At 34.7% G+C, this 23,410-nt stretch overlaps 1 protein-coding gene across 2 annotated transcripts in view; it reads left to right on the top strand.

Moving 5' to 3' along the window:
• The window catches only part of SLC25A21 (solute carrier family 25 member 21), a 745,362-nt gene that overhangs the window by 369,722 nt on the left and 352,230 nt on the right, over window positions 1-23,410 (top strand). For both annotated transcript variants that reach the window (XM_043989383.1, XM_043989381.1), the window contains exon 2: window positions 7,079-7,127. In XM_043989383.1, the coding sequence (XP_043845318.1) occupies window positions 7,079-7,127 (49 nt within the window). The remainder of the gene's footprint in view (window positions 1-7,078; window positions 7,128-23,410) is intronic.

Genomic DNA, 23,410 nt, shown 5'->3' with positions numbered 1-23,410 from the left:
AAGAGGAAAAAGTGATTCCTTGTCCTGAGGGAGCTCACAATCAAATCAAGAGACAATAATCAAATATATACATACAAGCATGTTATAAACAAGATAATATAATTAAAAGGGGTACTAGAATTAAGAGGAGTTTGGAATGACTTCCTGTAAAAGATAGGGTTTTAGTTGAGAATTAATAGAAGCAAGGAAATCAAGCATTCTAGGCATGGGGGGAACCCAGAAAGAATGTTCCTGGAGCCAAGAGATAAAGTGTTTCTTGAAACAACAAGGAGGTCAGTGTCACTGTATCATAGAGTACAACGTGGGAGTTAGGTGTAAGAAAACTGGAAATGTAGGAGCAAGATAGATTAAAAAGGGTTTTGAACATCAAATATATTTCATATTTTATCTTGTAGGCATTAGAGCCATTGGAATTTATTGAATCAAGGAGGGACATGGTTAAACCTGTGCTTTAGGAAAATCACTTTGGTGGGCTGAATAGAGGGGATGTATTGAATGTTAAAGAGAATTGAGATTGTCAGACCACTAGCAGTAGTACAGATATGAGGTAATGAAGGTCTGTACCTGAGTAATAGCAATATATATATAAAAAAAGAATGAGGCTTATTGTTATTTGAGTAATATATCAAAGGTGAAATAAGTTGGCCTTGGGAACAAATTGGATATAGGGAGTAAGAAATAGTGAGGAGTTTACAATGGTTCCTATACTGTGAGCCTGAGGGACTAGGAAGATGGTCTTACCCTCTATAGAGGGAAAATAGGGATCAAGGGACTGGAAGTCATAGTGTTGAGGAAGAGTAGGGTTTGGTTTGGGAAAGCATAGGAAGAGATAGAAAACTAATAGATTATAGTAAGACAAGGCAATTTCCAAGTTCTTGAACATGAAGGTGGGACAGTCATGGCTATATCAAGGTACCATGTTTGCATGTGGCTAAGGTAGGATGGAAAACTAGGTTATAGAAAATAAGTAGGCTGAACAACTTAGTGGTTAGCATGTTTGTGGGAATATCAATATGCATGTTGAAGTTCCTTGTATGAGGATAGTAGTTGGGGAGAAGAGAAATATTATGAGCCAGGTATTGAACTCATTCAGAAATAGTGACCAAGAGGACTGTAGACAATAGCCATTAAGATTTTGATTAGTTGGAAGATGGGGTTTGTATGTACATCAAAGGAGAAGAGGTTACTGAATAATGGAGGCAAGGGAAATAACCTGAAAATATCAATGGAGAAAAAAGGAGGATTTCAACTTGACTATCTTAACCAGTGAGCCAGGGGAAATGATTGAAGGTAAAGCCAGTACTGCAAAGGTTGGCCAGGGATGCTGTGTCATTGGGGTAGGGGCAGAAATTCAAGTCTCTGTGATTGCCAGGTGGTGGAAGGATTGAGAGGAAAAAATTTAAACTGAAGGAAAATTTGTTGTTGTCTATGAAACTGGTATGTTAGAGGGAAAATTGGAGAGGATGGATAATATTTGGTTGGGACTTAGATTGTAAGCTCCTTGAAAGCAGGGACTGTCTTTTACCTCTTTTTGTAAGTCCAACACTTAGTGAAGTTCCTGGCACATAGTAACCTCTGGATGAATGTTTATTTATTGTTTGAATGACTTTGGGGTGGTAGGTCTGAAGGATGTGGTAGGAAATAGGGAATGGGGTTTGGATGATGACCCATAGAGGTTCAGAATCACTAATATGTATAGGGTATGACCAGGTCTGAGTACATTGAGAATTAAGTGGAAGATGCTTCTCCTTTTCCAAGACAAGACTAAAGTCTGGACAGGAGATATGTGTAACAGAAATCACATGGTCAGATAGAAGGCTCTCCTTTTCCTGCCAAAGCCAAGAGATGGAAATTGAATCTATGCAGCATGAGATGAATGCAACTGACTTTCCTCCCTTTTTCCCTTCAGTAGACACAGGCAGCAGGTGTTTGAAGAGTAGTCAGATAGAAAATGATGTCTTATCTCACATTTTTACAGAGATTGGAGATTTGGTATAGCAGAAAGTAGAATTATCACAGTTAGATAAAAGGTGGTGTTTTACTAAGAAAGCAATAAATAAGCTAGACTGATTGTTGTTTGAATAATTAAGTTTGTTAATGACTCCATGTCAACTTGGAGGTTTGGCTTTTCTAGATCTATCTCTGCTTCTATCTTGTTCAGTATTTTTCATCAGTGACTGGGGTGTCCTGCAAGAGCCTTCCATCTGAAGTAGTTCTTTGACTGGGGACAACCTGTGGTGCATAGCACACCGCAGAACTTTAATTGGGGATGTCACAATGAAATTCTTATTTTTTTATTTAATTGATTTTTTAAATTAGCAAAAGTCTACATTATTTCCCTTTCTGCCCCTCCCCACTGAAGAGGTGCGAAAAACAAAACTCCTGTTATAAACATTTATAGTCAAGAAAAACTATCTCACATTGGTCATGTCCAGAAAATGTCTCTAAAAGCACTCTGAGTCTGTTACCTTTCTATGCAGAGGTGAATAGCACTTGTCATGAGTCTTCGGAAATTAGAGTTGATCATTGTTCAATAGAATTCATAAAATTTTCTAAGTTGTTTGTTTTTATGATATTGTTGTTATTATATCAATTGTTCTAGTTTTGTTCACTTTACTCTGCATCAGTTACTATAAGTTTTTGCAGATTTTTCTGAAGGCTTGCTCTTTATTATTTCTTAAAGCATAATAGTATTCCATTATATTAATATGTCACAATGTTCAGCCATTTCCCAAATGATGGGCACTCCTTCAATTTCTAATTCTTTGCCACCAGAAAAAGAACTGCTCTAATTATTTTGTACATATCGATCTTTTTCCTTTGATATCATTCAGGTATATAGACATAGTAGTGTTATTATATGGAATAGTGCAAAGCAACCTTAGAGGAAAATGTACATATTTTAAAAAGTATAGATAATCATTTTAAAGTTTTGGTTCCCAATTCTATCCCTTCTTACTTTCTTCCCCTCCCTGAGGTGGTAAGCAATCAGATATAGGCTATAACATGAAATCATGGAATACATTACCATATTAGTCATTATAGACTATGCTGTCTATAGAGCATGCGTCCTGAGTCCTGCGCTGCCTTCAGTGCATCCTTGGCATATCTTGGTTAGTTAGGATCACCAACACAGAAGCGCGCAACTTCTGAGCATCTACACGCTACTGAAACAAAGACAGCTGTGCTGGCTCTGTCATGTGCTCTGCTTGCAAGATGGAAACATTCCCTAAGAACCTACTCTATGGCAAGTTAGCCTCAGGCCAAAGACTTGCTGGATGCCCCCAGCTTCGCTACAGAGATGTATGCAAGCGAGACTTGAGGGCTCTGGGAATAGACATCAGCAGCTGGGAGGAGATGGCCAAGGACCGCACCTGATGGAGTTCAGTACTCAGGAGCAGCTTGCATGCAGCTGAGATGGGCCTTCAAGCTCTGGTGAGGAAAAAAACGAATGACACACAGGAACCAACGGGCCAAAGAGAGCGCAGTTTTCTGATGTCTTCATTGCGGCAGGAGCTGCGGCTCCTGTATTGGACTGCACAGCCACCACTGTGGCCTGTGGCTCTCATGGCGTTGATCCATGGTTGTCTGCAACTGGTGGAAGCCTACTACTACTACTACTACTACTACTACTACTACTACTACTACTACTAGTCATTATGTATAAGAAAACCTGAATAAAAGAAAAAAATGAAAGAAAGTGAAAAATAGCATGCTTCAGTCTGTGAAAAATAGCATCCTTCAATCAATATCAGTTCTTTCTTTGGAGGTGGATAGTATGCTTCATCATTAGTCCTTTGGGATTGTCTTGGATCAAAAAAAATGTATATTTATAAAAACCCTTTAAATAATAGAAGAAAAAGACAGCATTCAATTGAAAAATTAGTAAAGTAATAAATCAAAAATACTAAGCAAATGTAAAAAAATAGATAAATGGAAAGACAATAAAACCTCAAACTTCCATGGAAAAGGATGTTCTTTAAACTTCAAGTGTGTATAATCAAAATTGAAATGCCAAAAAGCTACAAAACTCATTGAATTGCTAAAGCTAGGGGGCACTGTATTTAAAACAAGAACAACAACAACAACAATAACAAATACGTTGTGAAAAAAGAGGAACAATTAAACTTCCTATATAAAATAAAAATTGAAAACTGACAAACTGAAAGAGGACATTAGGGAATTATATGAAAACTATTTTCCTCAATCATAAGCCCGTAAAATAGGTTACTCTTAAGTCGAAAATGGGCAAATATTTACAAAAATTATAAATTTTCTAAAAAATCACTGAAACACTTGGCACACTACGACCTGTGAAACTTATAAAGTATACTAAAAAATCAACTGGAAAAATAGCTTTAATATAGAAACAGGATATAAAATAATGTACAAAAGTCATTGGCTTTTTTGAATATTACAAACAAAATTCCTTAGGGATAGATAAAAAAGAAATTTCATTTAAAATACATAAAGAATGTATAAAAATATGAGATTTTACCTACCAAAACATGCATAGGGATTATATGACTATAGCTACAAAATATTATTTCCAAGAATATATACAATTCTAAATAATTGAATTATTACTTGCTCAGAGTTGGGCTATGCCTACATAATAAAAATGTTAGTACTGCTTAAGTGCATAGCAGATACATTTTATAGAACTTGCAGGATAAAAATTCACCTACAAAAGCAAAAGCTGAAGAATCTCAAGGAAAATAATAAAGAAAAATGGGAAGGAAATGACCCTATTGTACTAGTCCTTAAAATGTACTACAGAGAAGTAATCATCAAAATAATTCATTAGAGGTTAAGAAATAGAAAAAGTTGGTTAGTGGCACATATTAGGGCTAAAAAATTTTTAAATGTGTTTCCATCTGTTTTCAGATACTATCAGTTCTTTCTCTGCAGATGGGCCACAATCTTCATAAGTCTTTCAGGGTTATATTAGATCATTGCCTTGCTGAAAATAACCACATGCTTCCCAGCAGATCATCCCCCACTATTGCTGTTATCTTGTATACAGTACATTTCACTCGGCTTCAGTTCATGTAGGTCTTTCCAAGTTTTCCTGATAGTATCCTGTTCATCATAACCTGTATGTAGTACCTTAAGCTTGACAGAAAATTTTCTTCATAAAAGCCCAGCAAAGTAGGTACCATACATTTTGCCATTATAATCAATCATCATAACTATTTCCCTCCCTCCCACTCCCTTCCCGTGACATTTACTCTCTCTTCTTTTTACCTTTTCCTCCTCAGAGGTGTTTTACTTCTGACTATCTTCTCCCTCACTCTGCACCCCCTTTTTTCACCCTTCCTTCCTTGTCCTCTTTGCCTCCTATTTTCCTGCAGGGTTACATAGATTACTCCTACCAATTGGATATGAAAGCTATTCCTTCCATGAGCCCACTCCAATGGGATCAGGGTCCCTGAGCTAATTCTGCATTCTAAATTTTTCTTCCTCCCTCCCTCCTCAACCCTCCCTATGAGATCAAGCAATTCAATATGTCATACAGGTGCAATAATGCAGAACATCTTCATCTTCCTTGAAAGTGTTTTGCTTTTTACTGCTCTCTCCCCCAATCTGCCCTTTCCTCCTTCCCTTCTCCCCCCCCACCCTTTTCTCCCAACCCCCCCCCCCCAGGACAAAAATATATTACTATACCTACTTGAGTATGTATGTTAGTCCTTCTTTGAGCCAATTCTGATGATATTAAGGTTCACTCACTCCCCAGCTCCTTCCCCCCTTCTACTCTCCTTCATAAGCTTTCTTCTTGTTTCCTTCATGTGAACTACCTCTCCCCAGACCATCTCTCCCCTTCTCCCTCCCCCAGTTTATTCCTCCTACACCTCAACCCTATTTTAATGATGTCATCATGGATTAGTTAGGTGGCACAGTGGACAAAGCACCAGCCCTGGACCCAGGAGGCCCCAAGCCCAAATCCAGCCCCAGACATAAGACACCCCACCCTGTCTGCCCTACAAAGAACAAAACATAAATGCTTTACAGATATCATCCCTTCATATTCAGTTCAGCCCTGTCTTCTGTGAATTTCATGTGAAGACTTTTTTGTTTTGTTTTGTTTTTTGGTGAGACAATTGGGGTTAAGTGAGAACTCAGGTCCTCATGAATCCAGGGTTGGCACTTTATCCACTGTGCCACCTAGCTGTCCCTTCTATACTCTTTCTCTCATGAACAGGAAAGAGTGAAACATGAGACAATAAAACATTGATGTCAATGTGTTTGCTACATCATCACAGCCTGACTATGGAGACAAAGCTTCCAGAAGCAGCATCAGCAGTAGCTCCTGGTATCTCTTTTTGCCTGGGGGCTGTTACAACATTTCTTCCTCACTCCCCATCAACAAAGAAAACTCCAATTGGGGTTCTCTTTTGGAGCCTTTTGTATGCACGCTGTCATGGCTCAGCAGTCAAATAAAAGTCTTTTCATCACCATTCAAGCAAGTGTACAGGAAATAGTCACAGAGTAATTGCACATGCTTCAAACTGGAGGGCAGGCTCTTTCATTACACACCATTGCACACATTTTCAGATGCAGGCTCTCCAAACTACCCTCTGTGGTTTGGCAAGAGTAAAGTATGAAGTACATGCCCAAATGCCTGTATCCCTATTGATCATTACCCTATTACAGAGATAATATACGTAAAGGCTTTGCAAACTTTAAAAGTACTATATACAAGTCAAATGTGATTCTTCTCCATACTTGTTCAGGGTTTAAGTATATGAAAAAAAGAGATATCTGTTTATGAGATGGTATTTTCCATAAAATAGGCTATAACATGTTCATATAGATGTGCACATCTGATGCTTGGATCTTCGCTGGAAATTGACTCATGAAGAAAAATTCATTCTACATCAAGTCTTCAATATGATTTATTTGTTTGCCTGAAACCTTGCCTATGTATTTATTTTTTATCATTACTTTAAATTGGCACATCTGCTGTCCTAAGTTCTTTATTTAGACCAATCTTCTTTGGTAAGAAATCAAGAGTAGGAAGAAATAAGAAGTGGTATTTATATAAATGGTTACCAGTCTTTTCTTTATCATCTTTCAGGTCTTATAGAAATCTGCTTGATGCATCCTCTAGATGTGGTGAAAACCAGGTAAGATTCTGCTTAAACAAGTTTTATTGACTTTGGATGATATCCAAATTAAGATCTGTTAGAAATCTAAATGCTAGGACTTGTCTCAGTCTGGTAGCTTCTCCTTCAAATGGCATTTATATTTACTTCTTTCAACAAAAATAGTACCTGACAGTCCAAATTTGAAAAGCATGAGGCATTCCTTTGTTAAGGTCATCTGAAGGTGTTTGATATTTTACTGTCTTTATAAGATAGTATTACTTGTGGATGTATTCATGTAAATGCTAAATTTATCAAAGTGACAGTTAATTATGAAATAAAAATTTCACATAGAATTGTATATAACAGATTGTCATTTTATAGTTAGTATTTGGTGATTCAAATATTGCTCAAAATATTTGTTCATGAACCTGTATGCCAGTATAAAATGCTTCCAGGAATGATAGATAAAAATCATAGTAATTTTCCTTCTGTATTTAGTAATTTCAACATAACCTATGGAATTTAAAAAAGATTTATCCTGAGGCAGGATTACTAAGATGACAATAAGAAGTTTACTATATGACTTTAAATTATGTTTCTACCTGGAAAAGTTTCTTTTCAACTTGAATCCTGACCTTGATCATGTAAGAGTTTAATAAAAACAGTAACATATAATAGCAGTTATTGTATAAAGTCCAAGAAACATTTTTAAACAAAAATATCCCCAAATATAGCAAGAACATTAGTGACAAGAAGAAGAGAAATTAATAGAACCCACAACACAAACATTCTCAGGGAAAAAATAAAACTGACAACCATTTCACTATACTGTAACTCCTAGTGTTATTACCAGAAGTCAGTCCCTCATCTCAAACCTTGCTCTCTCCCCTTTGCATCTCCTGCCCTGCCTGGTTTCAACTCCACAGAACAACATGCTCCTTCAATCTGCACTTAGATTTCATCAACTTTCTGGAGGTTGATAGCATTTTTCATCATAAATTTTCAAAATTGTTTTGGATCATTATATTGATAAGAATAGCTGAAGCATTTACAGTTATCATTGAAGAATGTTGCTGTTAAAGTATACATTGCTCTCCTGATTCTGCTCACTTCAATTTTCATCAGTTCATATAAGTCTTTCTGGGTTTTTCTTAAACAATCTCACTTATAATTTCGGATAGCCCAGTAGTATTATATTGAAATCATATACCACAACTTGCTCAGTCATTTTCCAGTTGTTAATGTCATTTCACCATTTATCAATTGGGGAATGGCTTTTATTTTTATAGATTTTATTTAGTTCCATATATTTGAAAAATGAGGTTTTTATCAGAGAAACATGCTGTTAAATTCTGCCCCTCCCCTTAGTTTCCTATTTTCCTTCTAATCTTGGCTGTATTGGGTTTTTCCGTTGCAAACCTTTTTAATTTAATACAATAAAAATTATCCATTTTACTCCTCATGATCCTCTATCTCTTGATTCCTCATAAATTCTTCCATTATTCATAGAAGTGACAGGTAAAATTTTCTATGATCCCCTAATTTGCTTATGGCATCATCCATTATGTCCAAGTCCCATTTTAATCTTATCTTGGTGTATGGTGTGAGATGTTCACAGATATCATTTCTGTCAAATTGTTTTTAAGTTTTCTTAGCAATTTCTATCAGATAGTGAATTAGTTTCCAAAAACCTTGGATTGTTAAGTTTAGCAAACATTATATTACTATGGCCATTTACTACTGTGTATTATGTATAAACTAATCTATTCCACTGATCCACCATTATTTCTTTTTTTTTAATGTTGGCCATTTCTTCCATTTATTTAGAAATTTATTTTCCCTAATTACATGTAAAAATAATTTTAAACATCCATTTTTAAAACTTTGTGCTCTAAATTCTCTTCCTTTCTTCTACCCCTCCTTCCTTAAGAAAGGCAAGCTATTCAATATAAGTTATACATGTGTAGTCATGCAAAATGTTTCCATATTAGTTTGTGAAAGAAAACAGACAAAATATCTCCTAATAATTGTTTTAATTTCATCTTTATTGGGAGTACATTCACCCTTTTCCTTTTTGATCATGGTAATTTTGTTTTCTTCTTTTAAAAATGTTTTAATTTTATTTTTCCTCAATTACTATTTTAACATTCATTTTAAAAATAATTTTTGAGTTCCACATTCCCTCCTTTCATCCTTCACCTCCTATCTCCTTGAGAAGGCAAGTACTTTGATATAGATTATACATGTGCAATCATGTAAACATATTTACATATTCACCTTGTTGCTAAAGATAACATAGACAAAAACACAAGAAAAATTAAGAAAGTAAAAAAGCATGCATTGATATGCATCGAGATGCCATCAGTTCTTTCTTTGCAAATGGATGGCATTTTTTGACATAAGTCTTTCAGGATTTTCTTGTATCATCTTGTTGTTGAGAATAGCCAAGTTGTTCACAGTTGATCATTATACAATATTATTGTTACTGTGTACAATAATCTTCTGGCCCTGTTTAATTCAATTTGCATCTGTTCACACTAGTCTTTATAGGTTTTTCTGAATCCACCCTGGTCATTATTTCTTATAGCAGAGTAGTTTTCCATCACAATCATATACCACAACTTGTTCAGCTATTTCCCAATTGATGGATATCCTTTCAATTTCCCATTCTTTGCCACTACAAAAATAACTCCTAGAAATATTTTTGTACATATATGACCTTTTCATTTTACTTAACAATGGAATAGCAACATTAATAGCTATCATGATCTCAGACAAAGGAAAAACAAAAATAACCTTATTAAAAGAGATAATTTGGGAAACTACATTTTGCCAAAAGGTAATAAAGTAATGTAAATTTCTTTATAAGTTTCTCTGATAATTGCTTCATTTATCAAATATATAGGGAACTGAGTCAATTTAATAAAATAAGAACCATTTCACAAAATCACTTTGACAGAAGTATGTAGGATTGATTGAAGTGGTAAGAGACTTGAGGCACCAGTTAGAAGACTTTTGGAATGATCTAGGTTGGGGGTAATGAGGTCTCAAAATAAGGTCATAACTGTGTGAGCAGAGAGAAGTGGTCAGATGCAAGAAATGTTGGGAAGGTAGAAATGTTAAGATCTGGCACTTGACTGGATATTTGGGGTGGAAAAGACTGAGGAGTGGAGGAAAATTACAAGCCTGAGCCTTTGAACAGTTAGTGGTGACTTTAACAGAAATAAGGATATTTGGAAGAGGAGAAGATTTAAGGGGAAAGATGATGAGCTCAATTTTAGACATAATGAGTTCAATATTTCTATTGGGTTTCAAGTTTAAAGAGAAAAATCTAAGAAATTATAAAATATTTGAAAACTAAAGGAAAAGATATAGAAAGCAGATAGTATAGTTTCAGAAAATCTATGGAATGTAAAAAAAAGAAACCTAAAGTTTAACTCACTGGGATATTTTCATAGTCAAATTTCAGAATCTTAATATAAAAAAATAATGGGAGGCGACATTTTGTAGTCAAAGGCAAAATATCACACTATTGCTATTTATTATAACAAATAAAAAAACAATTGTAAAAGACATTCTGAAAAGCAAAAACAAAAAAAAAGGAAAAAGGAAAAAAATTGCTTGGTTTACATCCTCCCCAAATATTTTACAAATGGGAACCTATTTATAAAAAATGACATTTGGACTTAAACAAAGAGAAAATATCAAGACATTCTTTTAGGAGAACTAAGAGGTAAACAAGGTATTAAATATGTAAACTAAACAAAACAAAGTTAAATCATAATGTAAGAATATGAAATTAAATGTTTGTTTTCTCATGGATAGGTCTAGAAATATACATAAGTATGGCATAGAAAAGTATTTTTCTTTGTTTTTTTATTAAACCCCATACTGTACTCCATTGCCTCCTTTGAGAATTAAAATCCCTAGAAATAGGTTCTATAGTATCACCAAAAGTAAGTAAAAAAGTAAGTAGTAAGAAGTGAGAGGAGTTAAAAACATTTCTTAGAAGTTATTGCTACAATTTACTGCATGTTAACTGTGAAAGGGAATCTAAAATGTAAACAAGAAGGAAAATGTAGAGCTGATTGGATTGTTGGAAAATTTAGATTTGATTGATTTGTGACACTTCTGAATGGGCATATTAAAACATATAAATTTCTCTGTATCCTATAATACATTTTATTTTGGTGGGGCAATGGGGATTAAGTGACTTGCCCAGGGTCACACAGATAGTAAGTGTCAAGTGTCTGAGGCTGGATTGGAACTCAGGTCCTCCTGAATCCAAGGCTGGTGTTTTATCCAATGCGTCACCTAGCTGCCCCCCTATAATACATTTCTAAAGAAAAATTGATGTATTAAACCATAAATAACTCATAACTAAATATAAAATGGCACAAATAATAAATATTCTTTACATACCATAAAGTAGTAAAGTAATAATTAATAAAGGAAATATAAGCTAAAGTAGGAATTAATAAAGGAAATATAAGCTAAAGATACACAACCAAGTAGAGACTAAATAATTACATTCTATATAATGAGTGGGCTAAAGAACAAATCATAGTAATGATGAATAGGTATATTAAAGAGAAGGACAGAAAGAGCAAATACTCGATACCAAATACTAAACCTTACAGAATTTAGATATAGCAGTCCTTGGTGAAAAACTGAAGCAGAGAAATTTTTAACTAAATAATGATTATATCATTTGAAGCCATTGTCTTAATCACTTACAGTAAGAGAATTATACATTAAAACAAGTCTAAGGTTTTACTTCACATTTTATAAAAGGGCAAATGAACAAGAAATGAGATTAATTAATGTGTCACCCTTTGAGCATAGGCCACTTCTGAACATGTTTTTTAGGAAATTGAAGGCAGAAATAAAAGTCCAATATATTCATATATTCAGAAGCCAAATATATTCAAAAGTCAAAATATTCATAGCTGTTTTATTTATGGTCACAAAACCTGGAAAAAACCTGAGTGTTTATAACTTAGAGAATGGCTGGAAAACTATATTATATAACTGTAATTAATTAGACATTATCAATTTGGAGATTTTTAGAGAAACATGGGGACATTAATTTAAGTTAGTGTAGTGTAAAATGTGTATGGTCAAAAGAATATTATACACTTATAACAATGTAGAGAAAAATGATCACTAAAATGAAGTCAAATTCTGAATAATTAGAAAAACTGATGATTCTAGGTAGCAAATAATGGAATGAACCTCCTCTCAATTCATGGAGGTTAGGGCCAGGAGAAACTTCAAGGGAAAAATATATACAATATTAGACCCTATCTTATATACTAATTTTTTTTTTATTATTTTGTTGTTGCAAAAGGTTCATCCTGGAAGCATGGGATATCTTTTTCTAAAAGTGACTGTGATATATGACAAAATATCACTAAAGCATTTTTATAAAAAATGAAGAGAATTACATTTTCCCCTTGTTTTCAATAACATCACCCAATATCACATATACTGAAGCTGTTCTGAGGGAGTACTTTGTTATTTCATTCTGGCAAAAGAGAAAGACAATTTAGTCTCTCAATTTGAAATTAGAACCTGTTATTATTCTAAGAATTCTTAGAGGAAATTGTAGAAACATATTATACAGTACTTGTAGGCAGCAAATTCCTATCATGAATCCCTGAGATTGCTACAGGAATCCAACTTCACTAGATTAGTTCAATTTGTCTATTATTTGTGTTAGCTAGATGGGCATGTCTGTCCTCAGCTACATGAATCTAGCTTGTCAGGTGAAGATGACAGAAGCAGAAGATCCATTTTTTAAGTCATGTGTGGTTGTCACACTGAAATTCTAATCTGATTTCATGTTTTTACAAGGAGTTATTCCTGGGTTCTTGAATGAAAGCTCTGTCAGATCCTTTCAGACTTTAAGGTAAGTCTTCAAGTGTGTCCTCAGTGATGGACTCAGAATGTATTTCTTGAGTGAGAATCATCTACATTTGAAGATGCTCAACATCTGATTGGTTATTTTTTTAATGAACTTTTAAAGCTACTATTATTATCCCCCCACCCCACCACAGGACAATAAGTGTCTTGCTCAGGGTCACACAGCTAGTAAGTGTCAAATGTCTGAGGCTGGATTTGAACTCAGGTCCTCCTGAGTCCAGGGCTAGTGCTTTATCAACTGTGCCACCTAGCTGCTCCTAATGAACTTTTTTGAACAACAACAACCCAGTCGATATACTAGGTTAGAGAGCATCTGTGATTTGTGTCAGTGGAAGGTAATAATTACACCAATGAATTTCAGATTCTTAAAACCTAGACTTATTGACCACACCCTTTTTTTTTTATTCTGACCTGCTAAGGGAAATAAAATTTCCATTTTTAGGGATGTAATGTGAGGATAAAAATTCTAGTGGGATTAATACATTAATTGGCTAACCCTTAATTACTTTATCATGTATTAATTTACTTGATTATATAGGAGAGAGTAGATGAGAAAAGGAAATAATGCAAATGGATTTTGATGGAGGCATGCAATAATGAAACAGATACCGTGCTACCAGGGTAAGTCAAGTCCTGGAGGTGATAACAATAGGGAACCCTTGACAGATTGGGGATAGGAAGAAAGTTATTAGTGTGGAGAGTGTGGAAATTAAAACAGAACATTGGATAAAGCACATAACTCAAATCACAGTATTTACCCCAATAGATGCTGGGTTGATTATGAAGCTTTGTCTTATAAAAGTGGTAAAGTACTTGGGTTATATTATCCTTCTAACAACAAAGTGTGACATTATGCACTAAAAATCTATGTCCACATATTAATGAATGAATAAAGCATTTATTAAGCACTTACTATGAGCAAAATGCTCTAAGTACTGGTATACAAAAAGAGAAGACAGTCTCTGTTTTCATGGAGCACACATGCTATGGGGAATACAATACACACAGAAACTTCCAGGTATAAATCATTCAGAAAGGTCCTGTGATACTTAGGATACAGCAGCATAGTAGATTCCTCATCTTTAATGTCATTTCTGTTGATAAAATCATACCAGTTTCTGATGTTGAACCATGTGACACTGCCAAGGACTTGGTTGGCAAGAACTTTCTTTTCTGGATCTTTAATAGAAATTGGTTGTAGCATTTGTGGGTGCTACATTTTTGTAGGATCCATGTTTGTATGTATGAATGTTTAGTGTATATATGTGGATTTGTGTGGATTACATATAATTCTAACAATTATTTTCTTTCCTGAACTTATTAAAAAGGCTAGACCTTCTCTGGTATCCCTATTACATTTAGGGAAATAGAGAGTTGGAGAAGCAGGCATCCATGCTAGTGTCTTGAGCTAAAATCCTAAGCTAGCTGCTAGCTGTGTGGTTAAGAATGTTTACAGGCTCTGTTTATTGTTGATTGATGAAGTAAGTTAGAGCTCTATGACCTTTGCTCTCTTCCTGAGCTTTTCTTTTTGTATATTATTTTTAACTTGACTTCAATTTTTGACTGCAAAAATATGAGGTCAGTTCTGATATGTATCTTAAAGCTTGAGGATCCTGAATATATTCAATATATAAGCAAAGAGGAGTGATACTGGATGCTATCAGTTTGTGGGATCTAGTTGTTGAAGCCCCAGAAAAGGGGGCATCAGAGAGAATTTGTTTATCTCTCTTACCCAATGTGATATAAAAAAGGGAGAGGCAAGTGAAGAAAGGAATTCAGTGAAATTGTTTGGAAAGAAATATTAAGAGGCACTATGCAAGTAGCGGGGTAGTATATGGAATAATATTAGGATTTGAGTGTGTAAGTGAGCAACCAGACTCAGGAAAACAGGTGTTAAGGAAAGACTATTGTAAACTTGATGACTAGAGATGGAGGTATGACCAACAAAGGTAATTTGGACTAGGTCTGGAGAAAATGTCATAGGCATGGAGAATGAGTGAGAGCAATAACTACCACTAGTACCTAGATATACTTTATGTAGCTTAGAGGAATAAGCAAAGCACAGGGAAATAAGTGTAAATGTGTTGTTTGTGTCCAGAAAAACTCACTGTTGGTTTGGAATTCCATTTAATTTGTGAACACCTATTTATAAACCATTTTTTACAATCCTCTACATTTTCATGGGCCAGTCAATTCAATTCAATGTAATTCAACAAGCATTTCTTTTTTTTAAAAAAGGAAATATGAAACATTGAGGATTTTATTCCATAAGAAGCAAGAGTCATTACTTTATTTATTTATTTTTTTGTGGGACAATGGGGGTTAAGTGATTTGCCCAGGGTCACACACACAGCTAGTAAGTCTCAAATGTCTGATGCCAGATTTGAACTCAGGTCCTCCAGAATCCAGGGCTGGTGCTTTATCCACTGTGCCACCTAGCTGCCCCTCAATAAGCATTTCTTATGTATTTATGCTAGGCACGGAGAATACAGTAATAAAAATGCCACAGTTTCATCTGTTAATGTACATTCTATCTGAAGAAAACTACATTGAAATAGATAATTAAATATAAAATGTGTACAAAGTAAACACAAAGCAATTTCAGAGGAAGGAGAGTGCATTGACATTTCAGAGAATTAGGAAAGACTTTGTGTGCAATTTGGCAATTAAGGGAAGCTAGGAGTTCTAGGAGGCACAGATCAGACAGAAGAGCATTATTAGGTTAGGAGACAGCCTGTGCACAGTCATAGAGGCAAGAGATGGAATGCTGCATGCAGTTCCTATGACCCCTGAACTTAATGAGTTCACATGATTTTTTCTAGGATATAAAGGAAAGAAAATTCTTTGCAGGTTTTTTGAAAGTTGCTACATAACTGTAAAACACCAATGAGCAAAGTGATATTAATTTAATAAAAGTTTTAAACTTAATTAAACATTTAAATACTTCCAGTAAAGATAAAAAGAAAGATCAGATATTTTGGCACTCTTGCCTTCTTTAGGGACTAGTAAAAAAGGAGAAAACAGCCGCTTGAATATGAAATGATTTAAGGGTCAAATCTTGTTCTGCTTTGCTGTGCTGACATCACCTAACTCTCCCCAAGAGACTAAATGCTAATTTCATTCATTTGAGATACCCACAGTCAGTTGGATCATCAGGCCTAACAACAGCCCCTTTATTCCTCTCGGTGTATCTGTTGGGTCAAGGATTACAAGCAAATACTGTAATTCAGGCTCTAATACTTTATTTTAATTGGCTGGTTAGGGGGAGATAAAGAAGATATTTGCATGATTATGTGAAAACACAATGTAGCCATCAAATAAAAATGTAGATGTCAGCTTCAGACTTTGAATAGTCATTTGAAGTTGACAAAGAAGGTTATAATTTGACACATGACAAAATAAGGTAAATTGTAGAGTGTAAAGAAAAAGGAAATGAGATTAGTGAAAATGTCCACCTTTTTATTAGGATGTCCTATAAAATAACCATTTTCAAGTATCTTTTCTTTCAATTGAAAGGAATTATCCATTATTTAAAAGAGGTGGCATCTATCAATCTGTATAGGTTCAACTATCATCATCTCTTATTCTATTCCCTTAAAATAGCCAACAAAAAATCTAGCTAGAAAGCTTCTCAGAACTCCTGAGGAAAAAAAAAAGATGGGTGAATAATTTTTCTAATTTATACTTAAAAGTATGAACCAAGATAAAGATATCCATTTCATTTTTGGAAATGTTTTTTAGAATTATCCCAATTACTGGGGAATGGCTGAACAAGTTGTGGTATATGAATGTATTGGAATTCTATTGTGCTGTAAGAAATGATGAGCAGGTGGAGTTCAGAGAAACCTGGAAGGACTTGCAAAAACTGATGATGAGTGAGATGAGCAGAACCAGAAGAACATTATACACAGTATCATCAACATTATGTATTGATGAACTGTGATAGACCAGATCCTTCTCACCAATCCAACAGAGTAAGAAAGTTCCAAAGGACTCATGATGGACAAAGCTCTCCAAATCCAGAAAAAAGGAACTGTGGAATATGGATGCTGACTGGACCATACTATTTCCTTTGTTTTTGGTGCTGTTGGTTTTCTGATTTGAGGTTTTCCCTTGGTGCTCTGATTCTTCTCTTATAACATGATTAATGTAGAAATATGCTTAATTTTATTATGTATATATAACCTATATCAGATTGCCTGCTGTCTAGGGGAGGGATAAAAATTTGAAATTGGAAATCTTACATAAACAAATTTGGAAAACCATTTCTACATGTAACTGGAAAACAATAAAATACTTTTATTAAAAAAAGAATTATCCCAGTTACAGAGAATATAAAATGAGACCCCATAGTTCCTTAAAACATAGCCAAAACAAAATGGAACCTTATTTTCTTCTGTCCACTATCTATGAAAATTTTCTTTTATGTAATAAGATTAAAACACTGACATCTGGATTTGCTCTGTTTTTTGAACCCTTGACCCATCACAGGTATTGTGGCTCATTTCCTAAAACTGCATTTCATACAGAATAGTTCCTCCTTTTTTCCTATTCCCCTGAAAGATTATGAAATTAGGAACACCCACATGTAAGACCTCAATTCCCTGTGCAACTTTTTTTTAATGAAAAATATTATATTAGAGCTGAATAATTATCTAGAGAGGGAAAATTTCTACATATTTGGAAATAAAAATATATTAAAAAAATGTGCTTCCCATCTCTCCCTACTGCTCTTCCAGGAATTTCTATCAATATCCATGCTTCAGTATATAAATAGTTTAAAATAAAGGACTAGTATCAGAAACCTTCAGGCATGGAATGAAGGGAAATTTGAAGGCAAAAACTCAATTTAAAGTTAGCAAAACCTTAAGGTTACTTCAGGAAAATACTTTGAAGCCATTTTTGATTTTCATTTCTCTCTTCCCTTTGCCATCTGTGTTTTTGGAGGGGCTATAGGAGAAGTTAATGGAGAGTTGGATATTGCGGATTCAGCTTTGCAACATTTATTAGTATGGTGATAACTTTAAGAAATCATTTAGAATTTTCAATATGATTGACAAAATTAGTTACTATCATGATTTTGTGAATACCTTTTGTGGAGGAAGCAAAAAAAAATTCTCATTGGAGAGAAAAAAATATATTTTTGTATTTTTTTGATATGACAATGGAGGAAAGGTCTTCTGAGTTTCAAATAGTACTTTCAAAGGAAGAGCAAACCCTGCCTGTCATTACTTATATAAAATAGTTTGTTTTATGAATGTTGGAGAAGGAAAAATTAAGATTCTAAAAGCATTAGAAGTATTTCTCAAGTTGGCTTCAAATATGTCCTGGAGATGACTTGGAACACAACACAATACAGCCAACTGTTCTAATGCCAATGGTTTTATTATTTCCCTAACTAAGATGTTGAGTAAAAACTATTTGGGGAAATGTAGGAAATTACCTTTTGTAGTGATGTGCACAGATTGAAATAAGAAGAAATGTTTTGAACTGTGTAGAATCAATCATTAAGTCATGGCATCATAGATCTAGAGCTGGAAGGGACCTCAAAGGTTATATGCTCCAACTCCCTCATTTTACAGCTGAGAAAGCTAAGACCTAAGAAGGTGAAGTTTCTTACTCAAAGTCACCCCAGTAGTCTCCAGAGTCAGTGTCAGAGTGAGTGACAGAGCAATTGGTGGAAAAATTCTTTGAAATGTGCAGATATTTAGGAAACAGTAGTATTTGTGATTTCCATCTATAAAGTTTGTGGTAAACACTTAGAGAATAGAGAGAAAATACATTTCAAACTGTGTCAGGTGTCCAGTCCTCTTTTTCCTTGTCCTTGTCATGCTCCTTCCTTCCTTCCTTTTTTCCTTCCTTCCTTCCTTCCTTCCTTCCTTCCTTCCTTCCTTCCTTCCTTCCTCCCTCCCTCTCCTCTTTCTTCTTCTTCTTCTTCTTCTTCTTCTTCTTCTTCTTCTTCTTCTTCTTCTTCTTCTTCTTCTTCTCTTTCTCCTCCTCCTCCTCTTCCTGCTCCTCCTCCTGCTCCTCCTCCTCCTCCTGCTCTTCCTCCTCCACCTCCTTCTTCATCTTCTTCCTTCTTCTTCTTTCTTTTTCTTCTTCTTCCCCCTCCCCTTCCCATCCCCCTACTCCTCTCCTCCCCCTCCCCTACCTCTCCTTCTCCTCTTCTTCCTCCTCATTCTTCTTTAAATGAAGTAGTGGCCAGAGGAATTTCATTTCCAACCAATTGGCACTTTAGGGGGAAAAAGTAGGGGAAAAATGACATAGTGAAAAAGCTATTGATATATTGATTATGCTACTCTGTTGTTATTCAACTTTTTTGTTACTGTTTGGTTTTTTTAATTTTATATTTAGAATTTTATTTTCCAAATTACATGTAAAATACAAATTTTGACATCAATTTTTTTCAAGTTTTGTGTTCCAAATTCTCTTCCTTCCTCCCTCCCCCCTTCTCAAGAACTAAAGCAATTCAATATAAGCAATACGTGAGCAGTCATGCAAAACATTAGTCAGGCAGTGAAGGAAAACAGACAAAAACAGAAAACTTCAGGTAAAGGAACTTCCAAAAATATGCTTCAATCGGTATTCAAATGCCATCAGTTCTCTCTCTGTAGATTGGACTGCATTTTTCATAAGATTTTCAGAGTTGTCTGGGATAATTGCATTGATGAAAATATCTAAATCATTCACAGCAAATCATCTCACAATATTGCTGTTATTTTGTATACAGGACATTTCACTTTGCATCAGGTTATGCAGGTCCTTATATGGGTCTTTCTGATAGCATCCTGCTCATCAATTTTTTTAAAATTTATTTATAGTAAACTACATTTATTTAGTACTTTAAAGAGAGATTTCCTTACAATAAACCCATGAGGTTGATTATTGCGACAATAGTAATAGATAACATTTATATAGTACCTTATACCTGACAAAGAATTTTCTTCACAATAGCCCAGCAAAGTACCATACATTTTGCCACCATCATAATCATTCAATCACTTATCAATCAATCATTATCCATCAATCCTCATCATCATCCTCAGTCAGTTCTCATCATTGTCAACCAATCATCATCTTCTTCATTCAATCCTCCTCATCAACCAGTTCTCATCACCAGTGAATCCTCATCAATAAATCCTTATCTTAGGGGCAGCTAGGTGGCGCAGTGGATAGAGCACCGGCCCTGGATTCAGGAGTACCTGAGTTCAAATCTGGCTTCAGACACTTAACACTTATTAGCTGTGTGACCCTGGGAAAGTCGCTTAACCCCAATTGCCTCACTAAAAAAATTAAAAAATAATAAATCCTTATCTTCCTCCAGTCATCAATTGTTCCATCATCATCAATCATCATCATCTTACATTATTCTTGCCTTTGTTGCAATTTTTTTTCACACTTAGTATTGTTAACTGTTTTCCTCCATCCTTTTCCCTTACCATGATATTTACTCTATTTTCTATCTTCTTTTACCCTATCCCTCCCCAAAACTGTTTTGCTTCTGACTGGCCCCACCCGCAATCTGCCCTACCTTATTTTACCCCTCCCTCCTTATCCCCCTCCCCTCCTTTCCTGCAGGGTTGGATAGACTACTCCACCCAATTGAGTGTGTATGTTATTCACTCCTTGAGCCAACTATGGTGAGATTAAGGTCTTTGAGCCAATTCTAATGAGTGTAAGGCTCATTCACTGCCCTATTCCTCCCCATCTCTCCCCCTGCTCCATAAGCCCTTTTCTCCTACTTTCATGTGAAATTTCACCCCATTCAACCAGTCTACCTCTTCCCTTCCCCCTCCTCCAGTTACTGTTTAGTTTTGTTTTTGGACCATATTTTCCAAGGTTTTATTTATTTTTCCTTTGTCAAAGATATTGGAGTGGTTTAACATTTCCTTCTCCAGTAGATTAAGGCAAAGAGAGGTTAAGTGACTTGTCCAGGGACACATAGTAAATATTTGAGGCCATATTTGAAATCAGGTCTTCCTGACTTTAGCCCCAGTGCTCTATTTACTAAGCCCCCTAGCTGTCTTGTATTCAACATCTAGAAATAATAATAATAGTTAGCATTTACATAGTACTCTAAAGTTTTCAAAGTGTTTTACAAATATTTTTTCATTTTATCTTCACAACAACCCAGGGAAGTAGGTGCTATTTTTATAGCCCTCCCTCATTTCACAGATGAGGCAGATAAAATTTAAGTGAATTGCATAGTCACATAGTTGGTGTTTGAGGCAGGATTTGAATTCAAGTCTTCTTGACTTCAGGCCTGGAACTGTATTTACTGGACCACCAAAATGCCTAAATTTAAATGATTAAAAGGAAGAGAAAATGGTTTTAAGATTCAAAGTGAAGTTTTTGATTTTTCAATAGAAATGGATAATATTCAAATGAGAAAAGTTTATTATAATAGTTTCTTCTAAATAAAAAGCATTATTGTCATTTCATATATTGAGGCTCCTTTTATTATTTTAGATATATTTTTAGATCCTATTAGCTTAAGTGAATAAATGTCATAACCAATAGTTTCATTGGAGAAATTTTTGCGACAACACCAAAAAGAAAAAAATATATATATATAACTACCTTGGCTCAAAGCAGCTGGAGCCATAATCAGAGAATATACGGATTTATTTGTCATTTTGGAAACTATTTCACTATGGCAAAACTATATCTCAGCTGTGCACTGATTATAAAGAGAAAGCAACACAAAGATCATTTTTAAACCATATCAATAAGGCTATCCTGAGAATTAATTTAGACTTCTATAGTAATGTTAAATATTTTAATCAATTTTTGGTCAAGGATATCAGAGGAGATGTTATATTGCTGGTCCAATATCTGAATGAATTTATGAATTTCACTGTTTTTTAACAAAATAGAACTTCCCAAAAGCTCAGAATAAACATATTTTAAAATTTTACTTGGTTTTCAGGAATTTATTTTTCATTACAGTTGTATGATTCCCATTGTTTGGTCAATTCAGAAGAATCTTTTTCATGGGCAAAGCCTGAGGATCCCAAATTCAGCTAATACTAGGAGCTTTCTTTTCTCAGTCATCCCTTTTGCTTTTAGTGTTTTCTGAGGTTATAAATAGAGCTCATCCAGAATTGAAGCATGCTGTCCAGAGGAGATGGACACAAGATACATAGACATGTATTTTTGGATATGGCCTATGTGTGACTTGTTTTCCCTGACTATGCTACTATTTCTATTTGTTATAAGGTTATTCCTCCCCCTATTTTTTTCTGAGGTAAATGATGGGGTATGAATGAAGAGATGTGAGTTATTATGATACTTCTAAAAAGGCACAGAAGAGAATATAAAGAAGTTTAAAATGAAGCACAGATAAGCAGTAATGTTTTGAAAGCGATATGTAGTATTTATTATATACTTTTTAAAAAGCAAGTCGAATGAAATGGAGTTTTGTGGATTATATAGAATGTTCTTTTGGTATTAATAAAATATGTATAAAATGTTTTTGATCATGTTTTTAGTGCATAAGTTCAGAATTTATTTCCTTGGTAGTATATTTCTTTGCTCTTATTATCTATTTTAATTACATCTATTTTTGCTTCTCTTTTGTATAAGATCATGATTGCTACCCCTGTTTTTCTTTAAACCTCAGATGAGGTATAATAGATTCTGCTCCATCTCCTTATTTTAACTCTGTGTCTCTGTTTCAAGTATGTTTTATGTAAACAACATATTGTTAGATTCTGTGTTGTTGTTTTTTTTTTTAAATCCATTCTGCTCCCTGCTTCAATTTTATGGATGAGTTCATTCCATTTGCATTCACAGTTTTAATTACCAATTATGTATTTCCCTCCACTCTATCCCCCTTTTCTTTCTCTCTCTCTGTCAGTCTCTGTCTTTCTCTGTCTCTGTCTTTTTGTCTTTTTCTGTCTTTCCTTCCCCTTCTCAAAAGTCTATTTTGCTTCTGATCGCTGCCTCTCTTAATCTGCCCTTCCTTTTATCACCCTACCCTCTTCTTATGTGCTTTTCTTCCTACTTTCCTTTGGGGTAGGATAGATTTCTAGACCCAATGCAGTGTGTATGTTTTTCCCTCTTTGAGTCAAGTCTGATGAAATTAAGGTTCAAGTGTTGCCCCCCCCCTTATTTCCCCCTGCACTATAAAAGCTCTTTTTTTCCACATCTCCTTTATCTGAGAGAGTTTTCCCCATTCTTCCTTTCCCTTTCTCTTTATCTTCATGCATCCCTCTTCCTCACCCTTCAATTTTATTATTTTTAAGATATCTCATAATATTCAACTCACACACATGCCCTCTATCTATGTGTACTCTTAACTTCCCTAACAATGAGAAAATTTTTATGCATTACAAGTATCATTTTTTCCAAATAGGAATGCAAATTATTTAACCTGATTGAATCTCTTATGGTTT

The sequence above is a fragment of the Dromiciops gliroides genome, chromosome 2 (genome assembly GCF_019393635.1).
Source record: "Dromiciops gliroides isolate mDroGli1 chromosome 2, mDroGli1.pri, whole genome shotgun sequence".
Taxonomy (NCBI): Eukaryota; Metazoa; Chordata; class Mammalia; order Microbiotheria; family Microbiotheriidae; genus Dromiciops; species Dromiciops gliroides.
Note: the sequence above shows the minus strand (reverse complement) of the source record. Positions and strands in the feature narration are given on the sequence as shown.